We start from the raw sequence: 10,578 nt of genomic DNA, 5'->3' as shown, positions 1-10,578 counted from the left end.
GATCACCTCATTCAGCACAGCGGACTTATCCAGAACCTGAAGTGAAGGGAACAGATTATATGCCATAGCATTTCATGCATTTCTCTGTTGTGTCTTACTGCTGACTTCGCACCAGCTGGTTTAGTTTCCCAGAAGATCTACACTGGGTAGGAACAGTGCGCAGCGCCCTCCAGCCCCTACCCTCAACATGTCCCACTTGCTCCTCAGCTGAGGCTGGGGAAAGGAAATTACAGCCTCAGCTCTTCACCCATGGTGACATCCCTGTACTGGGACTGCGACTGGGACAAGGGTGCTTCCAGCAGGCAAATGAATGAAACAGATCTCTGCAGCTGAACAAAACAAAACCCACCTGTGGCCTCTGAGGAGAAAATGCAGAATGCATTGGCTGTGGGGTAGGGAATATCACCTTTAAACAGTAGGCCAAACCATCAGCTAGAGCAACTGGGCCCTGCTCTTTCAAATCACTGGCACAAGTCCCATTCACACCAGCTAAAGACTGGGCTGTGGGCCAAGGCATCACTTTGATTTAATAAAGAAAAAATATTCTTTTATTGAATATATCCTTTGGAATTGTAAAAAGTCACTGAATTATCACTGAATAAATTTGGAGGGAATCTCTGGAGGACTCATATTCAACTTACCCACAAAGACCCCCAAGCCCTTTTCTGCAAAACTGCTTTCTAGACAGATAGCCCTAGCCTGTACTGCTGCAAGGGGTTATTCTATCCCACATACCAGACTTTGCATTTCTTTTGTTGAACTTCATGAGGTTCTTGTCAGCCCATTTCTCCCGCCTGTCAAGGTCTCTCTGAATAGCAGCTCTGCCTCCCAGAGCATCACCCAMTCCTCCCTCTCTGTCAAATTTGGTATCAGCTGCAAACTTTCTGGCAGTGAACTCCATCCCATTGTCCAGGTCATTAGACAGTACTGGCCCCAGTACTGACCCTGAGGGGTGGCCCTTGTATCCAGCTGTCATTTGGACTTTGCACTGTTGATCACAACTCTTTGAGCCCGGCAACCCAAATACTTTTACATCTACCTTAAAGTCCAAGTACCCAAGCCCTATCTCAGCAATTTGGCTACAAGAACACTATGAAGGACTATGCCAAAAGCCTCACAAAAGTCAAGGTAAATGATGTGCACTGTTCTCCCCCTGTCCACAGACTGGTCAGGAATGATTTGTTCTTGGTAAATCCATGCTAGCTGTTCATAACCACCTTCTTAAGGGGACAATGTACCTACATGCTTTCACTCCCTTAAAAAAACTTGGCACCTTCTCTTCTCCCAAGAAAGACTTTCTGGTATCTAACAATTTGTCAGTCTGTCAGATTACTTGACACAGATGACCAAAAGAGGATGAATTTAAGAATAAAATAGAAATGGAACCATGTATTATAGGTTTATTAGGGAAAAAATTTATATTTCAAGAACATGTATTTGGCACTGTACTGAAGCAAAAGTATTTGAGAACAATTAAAATGTTCAAACCCAGATCACTGTGAAAAATAAAAGGCTCTTTTAATCATTTTGGTTCCTTTTCTCCTCATATAATTAACAATAACTACAGGAAGCAACTCAAAAGACATTAGTCCTATACTGCATGTAAACTAGAATGAGAGTGGTCAGTGGACCAGGGACTGGACCTGTCCCCCAGGTATGCTGCTATTCTCCCATGCCATCAGAACGCTGGAATCTCATTAACATGAGCAAAAGTTGCTAAGRTGTTACAAGGACATGGTAAGACCATGGTAGTTACAGAATAAACCCTAAATGCTAAATTGCCCAGAAGGAATACTAAAATCCTGTAGTATCTCAAGCATCCAAATGCCTGATTAAGATCATCATTATGCCCTTCAGCCAAGCCAGCTTTTGCTTTCTGATTTGGATGGAAGAGATTTCTGTAGTATCTTGGAGGAAGTATATCCCAATTCATCCCCAGGGTGGATCAAAGTCAAAGGAGTTTCCTGCTAGCTGAATTGGTGGCTTGGACTTCTTTTTGGGGGGAAAATAAAAGTTAAAACCAGTTTCCAATTTGCAAGTTGCTTGTCCCATGCCTTTGCACAGTGAAGTGAAAGATACTGATAAGGAATAAATAACATACTGGTAAGATGAGAGCGGATCAAAGAAAAGTTGCACTAAACCTTTTAAACTGTAAAGGATAGAAAGTTTAACTGATGCTGATAAACTGCTGGATGAGTGTTTTTGCTAGACTATACAGTGACACACTAACAAGGGTAGAGGGATGGACTCCCATTGAACACCCAGTCCAAAGGCTGCCAAGGAAGCTTGACACAGGTCTTTGATCAATAAATCAAGTGTCAGTTCAACAGTACTCACAAGAAGAATACAGCTCTTTCCATGGTGAATATATTGTGCATAGTAATATCTCAAAGAATTAACAGCACCAAACATATTTATCTAGTGAACAAGAAAATCGCAGCATCTCTAAGCAGTACTTCTGCAGATGTACAGTACTGTATTCATATAGATATATATATATATATAAAAGTGAATTTACATTGTGACCTGGTGTTTAGTCCAGCAACGGGCAAACCCACAGAGTAAGTCTTCAGGAGAATATATTGCCTTTGGTGGGTGACATGACTGCATAATGGAGCCCTGCAGCGCTGCGCTCAGCTGAGGCAGCGGCCGAGCCTGCCGCTGGCAGCCAGGAGCAGAGTTGAGCATTTCTTTAAGCAAGCACAGCATGCTTAGGTCATTCCCGCAAGATATAAGAGACTTCCAAATTTTCATAACTAATACAGTTTTAGCTTTCACAGGTCACGCACGTTGCAACCACTTCTCGGTGCCTTAAAGACCCAGAGAAGGAAGGTAGGACACCATACTTAAATCCTGTCCATGCTTCCAAATAGAGAAATCAAGCAGCACCACAGGTTTTGGCTGATGAAGTGGGGCCACATTTGGCTTGATGAGGGTTTCCTGAGCAGCTGATCTTCACTGGTTTGCCTCATTTTTCTTTTTTTCTCTTTTCCAAATCAGCTGCTCACAGTCCTCCAGCAGAAATCATCCAAAAAGCATGGTCAGTGTGTCCTGCCTGGGATGGGAAAGCAGACTGCTACCATTTCCCTGGGATAGGCACGCCACACTCATACCAGCCCACATAGTAATAGGGTGTTGTGTGTCCAATGCGTCCAAACGATACAGGCTCCTGGCGGTACTGCCGGTAATACCCTGTAGGGAGAAAAATGTCCATTTGCATTTAAAAATAAAGACAAAGTAACCTGACAAAAGTAACAGACACCATGAGAGTCAATCCCACAGCCAAAAAAAAAAACAAAACTAGGAAGCAGTCTGCCAGGGAGTTTTGTCAAAAAGCCCTGGTATTTGTCCTAGATCTTTCTTGAATGATTTCACTCTGACCCTTTATATTTCTTCTAGTTTTGACTGGTTTCACCATTCAAAATCTCTTGAACTATTGTGTAATTCTGTGGTCTGCCAAAGAGCTTCTGCATTTCATGGCAAAAAGTGGCTGTATTTCAGCAGCATTTATGAAGCTTGCAAATCAGTTTAAATTCATGAAGGACTCCAGGACAAAAAATGCCATCAGATCATATTATCTCATAAGACTCAAGAGAGTATTGATAATCAGTCTATCACAAAAAGGTAGCATTTCATGCAGTAAATATGGAGTTAAGCCCCTTTTCCCCCTTCTGATAGCCTTTTTCTTCATCTGTAGAAAGAATGTAACTGCTTGAAGCATTAAGAAAGGCACAGCATTCTTTTCTGCAGAGTTTATGCACTGGAACATCTGAAACATTGATTATCATGCCAATAATATAATTTCTGTGTGCTCTGTATCTCTGTCTCCTAGACCAAGTAATACACAACTGGATAAACTTCTTTTTAATAGAGAAATGCAGTACTTTCCTGTGCTATATAAATGTCAGTGACTACTTCAGTTTCTTTCTGGTAAGGCCACCGTGAAAAGAATATTAACAAATAACTTAGCATGAAAACCATTAAAGTCAACTGAATAATCTGAATCAATTGATTTATTGAAAAGAGTGGCTGATTTTCATGATAGGKTTCCTTTTGTAGAGCAAGCTGTCACTCTCTTGGTTACGTTAGTCTAGCAATTTACTCAGAGGAACAGCTTCAAGAAGAGAATTCCACCAGGATGAAGATGATCTGCCAGGCCATAATAGAAGTCCTGCAGTCTGACCTTAAATCACTAGACATTCTCCAGTGTGTTTTGCACTGAATGAACTGGTCAGAAATCATTTGCAAAAGCCTTATTTGCATAGCTGTAGCTGGTCATTTGTGTCATAGGGCAGAGTTTCTGTCCTTTGCTTCAGTGAGGCAGATCTCATAATTGGGAGAAAGRTTTCACAGAAGTATACCTTTTTTTCATTTCTATTTTTGCATTTTGTTCCTGTAAATTATTTGTATTATATGCCTCTCTCTCTCTTTCTTCCTGTCTTTCTCTCAACACCCACAAGCCCCTGTGGTTTTGCAATCCATTAAACCACATACAAAATCATCTCATAACCTACTGCATCAGTAGGACTCCTCAGAGAGGTGCCAGCAGCTGTGGACAAGGAGCCAACCTCTGCGCCCCACTCCCACACCCCCTAATTTGGACTGGGCAAAGAGCACTTGGCCAGCATCCCATTCTTGCGTTACCATACCTCGGATGGTGGGCAGGGCTTCAACGTATGACTGAGGTCCCGTTCTCCCATCCATGTGTGAATCCACAAATTGGCAGTGGTCCTCGCCCCTTCCCCAGCTGTCCCCGATGCTATAGAAGGTGTCTGAAGAGTGACATGGACAGATTATTTTACTCATCATTACAGAGGGTCTTATTTTAGTTTGGGATGCTCTTCTACTGCCAGGAAAATAGACATGGGAGAAAGCAGCTAAGTACTACAGCAACAAACAGCAATAAATCAATGAACAAACAGTGACTGAAAAGAGGGAGAATGCTACCTTTGCCAAGGGGAATTAAGGAAAAGAGAAATGTTTTCTAGCTCAGTAAGGAATATTCCCCATTTTACAAGTCCATGAACAGAATACATTGCAGCACAGATGTCAGGTGGAAGGAATTTCAACCACACCAGTCATCTCAATGCATAATGAGAAAGTAAAAACAGTGCCATATGCCAATGCTATTAGTTTGACAGCAGTCTCAAATGAAAGCTCTAATAGATGCTGTGGGTTCTGCCGCCCTGATTGTTTATTACATATTCAAACACTGTCTTCAAATAATGCAAATGCTGTGCCATAAAAATAACACGCTAGCATGGTCTAATAATCTCAGTACTCTGAATCTACAATATGGAAATTTTCTGTCATTATCTCTCAGGAAATACATCCTGATAAGAGCTACCGTTAACTCTTAGAAGTACTGCTCACCCAGTCAGTGTAATACCAGTGTCTCTCTCTGCTGCTCTCCACTATTGCTCTATCCCACCACGTGCAACCACAGCTCATGTGCCTACGGAGTGAGTGTGAGACTTCCCAGGCAGATGTGTGGGGAGCACAACTTTGTTTTCACAGTACAAAGCACTTTGCTTTCTTAGCATATAAACGCACACAGGCTTTTCAAGTGAAACTCTCCACTGTCTTCTGCTTAAAGAGCTCTGCCTGAAAGTTAATGCCAAGGGATAAGCACAATGCCGTCAGTGCAAAAACAGGGTGGCCAGGTTATCGCATCTGAACTTCTCAAGGGAAGGACTCCAAGATAACCATCACATGATTCTTTCAAACACTCAGAGAGAAGTGAAGAAAGCGAGAAAACAGAGATGACATCAACTAATCATACTTCAGAAAAATAGACTTGGTGCCTACCTTTCAGGTCATCACTGAGGTAAATCTTGTATCTTAGGGAGTTGCAAAGAACCACTCCTACAAATTTTCGGTACCAAGTTCGTTTCACATACTGCTTGCCACTGCAGTCTGAATAGGTGGGGTCATATTTAAAAGTGAATGGGATCCAGATAGGTTCACCACCTTGAAGAAAAGAATTAAATATTATGGACAGGTTTAAGCTTTTTAGTCTGAGTTTTGTTGAGATTAATATTTCATAATGTGTTTTAAAACRAATATTGCAGCAGATTAATGCATGACCTTTTTATATCCAGAAATCCAAGTTCAAGAACAAATACAAAAAAAAAATTGTTTAGGCAAGGAACTTGATTAAATTTCTTCTAGGCAGTAGTCAATAATAACTGTTAAAATGGTAAAAAATATGGTTGTATGTGCTGAACCATAGTTTTAAGTAAACAAATAGTCTCATTGTTTTTAGCAAGACATCTCCTGTACCTAATGATAAGGATATATTCAGTTTCCTTTTTAAACAGAGCCTGATCTTAGGTCAGACAATGACATTATCTGAATAGTCACTTGCATTTTAACACTAAGTACAAAACYTAATCCTTTTGCTAAAGAACAGATGTTAAAAATTCTGCAGGGAGTAACAGCCTGTGAAATAAAGTCTACTCTTGCTATTTTGTTAAAAATACGCAATGAGAAATCCACTCTTCTCTTTTGTTTTCTCACATTACATCAAAACAGATTAGATTACAGTAAAAGACAATACAGGCCTTTTCTGAGGACCTCTGTCCAGAACACTATTGAGGAGGCAACTTTTAAATTATATTGCAAAAAATTCAGTGTTCTGACTGGCTTGCCTAAATGTTTGCTTTACACTAACCAAGGGAATATAACTTCTTCTGAAATGGCTCTTGTATTAATGTATATAGAATGATACAAAAAGCTTTCACTGTGAAAACTGGAAGTCTTCTTTCTAGCTACTGACCAGAGCCTTGTTCTCACTGGGCTATTTTGAGGCAGTTTACAACCGAGAAGAACCTTTTCAAAGTGTAGCTTTGGTTTTTGTGTTAATAATTCTTCCTCCTTCTCACTAAGCGCATGGATCCAATCTTACAAACACTTGCATGTGAGAAGCATCAATCCAGATCAGTAATCCTCAAAACACCACTGAAATGGACACAAATGGAACTGGATTGATCTTAGAAAATTAGTCACGTGGGCAAAGGATTGCATGATTTTGGCCATAGCTATCTCTTTAGAATAAAGCCATGAACTGTCTATTTCTATTATTGCTATGAATAGTCTGCTTTTGTTCATCACTTTTGACCAGCTCCAACAATCCTGAAGAATAAATCTAGTATCTCCTGTAAGAGCTGAGCTGAATTTTCAGATGTTCTTCATTTCCACAAGTTCCCAGAGCTCTGTTACCTCTTTTCGGTCTATCTTATCTCTACTGTCACAACTACACGAAAATATTTCCTCTTTGTCCAGTTGAAGCAGAAACTAAAAATGCAAAGGCCATCACCTTCCAAAACTTCCTTTCCATGAGTGGACCCACAAAACAACTGACAGTAAATAACCTGAAGCTGACAAGGGGCACAGGAAGCTTTCTGCTCTCAGGGGCCTCCCATATGACTGCCAGACACATAGTGATCTGTACATCATCAGAGACATCTGGGAGGACACTGAAAGAAACTAACATACATAATAAGAAATAGAAGGGAGGGAGACAGTGGACATTGTTTTCACAAACAATGTAGTCAAAAAGTCCCAGAACTAACCAGCCGAACTTGTTAGGAAAGCTGACAGGGAGTAATAATCATGAAGCCTTCTTTCCTGCTTCTCTGCAGGAAAGCATGGATTGCCTGGGGTCACTGTACCAATGTCCATGTCAGCAAGGTTTTTCCTCGCACCAGGAAAAGAGCTCTCCTGATTATGGGCTGAATGTGCAATAAGCCAAGCAGGATGTAAAGTTAGCAGGCCTGGAAATGCAAAGCAAGCTCAACAGCTTCATGGCATATCCTTCTCATTCAGCTCAGTTACAAATCCTTGAATCCTTTTTTTATTTATAAGGGCGTGACAATCAGTATAGATGAGCGTAACAGCTAGAGAAAGGAAAGACTGATCACACTGTTCAAGCTATGCTCAGGCAATTAAAGGACACAGATCCAGAAGCAATACAGTCTAGTGCTTATATTACTAAACAATAAAAGCTGTTGTACCAGGTGTAAGACTCGCCAAAATCAAGGGTATAATCTAATGTATCTGTACAAGATTTCTTTTCAAAGACCAGAAAAAGGAGTCCTGAGATGGAAAATGCTTTGTGAATTAGCACAATAAATTTCTTTCTGTTTCTGTCTAAACCTGTAACTGAAACTATTTGTTAATATGCTTCTAACATCGACATTGTCATTGCTTTGCACATTTAATGGACTTTATGAAAAAAATTCCAGAATAAGACTTACCAGGTGGTCTGACAATGAGAAGGGGATTGTCTAGAAGAATGAAACAAATACAAAAGAAACATTTTAGTATTTTGTCCCAAACCTCATTCTACAACAGCAAATATATAGTGCCACTCATGAAAATGGCAGTTGCAGAGTAACTGCCTTTGGCAACATTATGAATGTGAGATTCACGTCTCATCGATTTGCAAAGCTAAGGATTGCTTGTTATCCCAGTGTTTTTCTCCATTGATGAAACTTGCTGCAGGATTATATATTCATTCTGATATTGTAAAAAATTATTGAGGCTAGTACCAAAGTTCAAAGCAAGCTCTGAAATTGATTGCCTCCTTTCAGAAGTTCCTCAGATCAGACAGACAGGTCCACTGCAGGGTTCTGAATATACAGCGTACATAACACCTGCAGGCCTAATTTTCAGAGGGAAGTGTAACCTACATTTTGTATGCAAATCTTAGTCTCAGACACCCATCATCTTTAGCATAGTTGTGTAGTGGTATTCACGAATGTGTAAAATCTATCATTTTAACTCCTTTTATCCTAGTGGTAGAATTTCAGTAAGAGCCACCGGGATAGTTTAGGGACCACTGTCTAATATGTAAATAGCTTCTGCTCAATTTAAATGCTCTTTTTTTTAAAGAAAGAATAAAGGAATAAATGTGGAATAAGGTTAACAACTCAACAGTCTCTCATGCATAAACATCTTTATATGCATTACATTGCATCTCCTGACTGGCCCTTATTGAACACAAAATACTTGAAGAAAAAGCACTGTGCTTATTTACTCTTTGGAAAGAAAAATTCCAGGGAGCTTTCGCTGTTCGATGAAATAGAGCAAAGGTTTTCTTTTCTCTTCAGTACATTACCTAGTGTAAGAGCTAACATTTTCAATAAGCTGCTTGATCCCATGATCACAAGCTGCTRTCAAGAAATCCAGGCCAACAGTTAAAACACTGGCAAATATTTCTGCCAGCACAAGGATTGTGCTAGGAATGAGCAAAAAACAGAGCCTTGCTCATCAATTCAAACCTTTCAGTTCCACTAGAAGAGCACTCTGAAACTAGCTATCTTTCTCTCTCCTGATCTATTCCATCACTGTAACTACACCATTTGGTTCTAGATTTAGCAACTGCTTTTGTACTCGTGCCAGCTGGAAAGCCATCTTCTCTGGCCGCATGACTAATAAAAGATCAGTACTGCAAATAAAGCCGTAAATTTGATGGATTTAACCTGCTACATAAAGCTCATAAGGTGGCTGATTTGAAATGGAATAACTGGTTGGATATATACTTGAGCTTGTATTATTTCTTTAAAAAGAATGTGAATATATTATGTAGGACCATTTACTTATCTTGCATCTTTGTCTCCTTTCTGTGAAGACTTACTTCTGTAGTTTTTAAAGGATCTTCTGAAGCGAGCAAAATAGGATGAAATGAAATGGGCAAAGACAAGGACAGCATACACCAGTGTTGTCAGAAGGGCAAAATTTGCAGTCCTTGAAGACAACGGACACGTTGCTCAAGTAAAGATTGAAGAATTTGCCCTTTGTTATTCAACAGGGTCATTGGCCTCTGACTCAATGGAAGAAGAAGAAGAAGAAGAAGAAACAGATAAAAAAAGCTCATTTAACGTGTTATTTTTAGTAGAGGGTGTTGCTCTTGAACACACTATTAGCCCTGTGAAAGAGCAGCATGCTCTGTCAGAAAAAGAAAGGAGAACTTTGCCCGTCTGATGGAACAATTGTTTCCTGTATTTCTTCCAGAGACAACTGCTTCCAACTGTTCAGCTGTTCACAATTAGGGAGCTAATTTATTTAACATCTGGTCAATCTATCAAAGACATTGAACTTCCCGTTGCTTCTGTATTTTTGAACATTAGTAGTCTTTTGTATTTAAAATTTAACTTCATGTTCCCCTGAAGCTCACCTTAATATCACTTACATTTTCATAGTGGCATTAGGAACGCATATTATTTTCCTAGCTTTATTGAAAACAAATGATGAACCTAAAAAAAATCTCAAAGCAGCAAATTCAGGATGATCATCATTATTAYCATGCTGTTTTCGGTCTTTGCCCTGCCACATCTATTATTAGGAAGTCAGCTTTGAGATGAAAATAAAAAGCAAAGCATACCAGATTCAGTGATAAATGAGACCGAAGAGCTAACAGGTCCATAACCAAAGGGATTCTTTGCTTGGACTTTAAAATAATAACTGAAACAAAAAGAGAAGGAAAATAAGATTAAAACACTGATTCCACAGCAATGGCTAGATTATAAAATATAAATAAAATACAATATAAAAATGGGGTGAGAATTAAATCAG

The 10,578-nt window shown here is 39.7% G+C and overlaps 1 protein-coding gene across 1 annotated transcript in view; it reads right to left on the bottom strand.

Annotated features, from left to right (window-relative positions):
• Positions 1–3,076: 3,076 nt before the first annotated feature.
• The window catches only part of FNDC1 (fibronectin type III domain containing 1), a 51,815-nt gene continuing 44,313 nt past the window's right edge, over positions 3,077–10,578 (bottom strand). Inside the window, exons 15-19 of the mRNA XM_026066502.1 lie at positions 10,388–10,467; positions 8,259–8,288; positions 5,809–5,970; positions 4,650–4,772; positions 3,077–3,192 (exon numbers count right to left, since the gene is read on the bottom strand). Coding sequence (XP_025922287.1) covers positions 3,077–3,192; positions 4,650–4,772; positions 5,809–5,970; positions 8,259–8,288; positions 10,388–10,467 — 511 coding nt within the window. The remainder of the gene's footprint in view (positions 3,193–4,649; positions 4,773–5,808; positions 5,971–8,258; positions 8,289–10,387; positions 10,468–10,578) is intronic.

This window comes from Apteryx rowi, unplaced genomic scaffold (assembly GCF_003343035.1).
Source record: "Apteryx rowi isolate R43461 unplaced genomic scaffold, aptRow1 scaffold_241, whole genome shotgun sequence".
Lineage (NCBI taxonomy): Eukaryota > Metazoa > Chordata > Aves > Apterygiformes > Apterygidae > Apteryx > Apteryx rowi.
The sequence above is the reverse complement of the archived record's forward strand: the minus strand, read 5'-3'. Positions and strand labels throughout refer to the sequence as shown.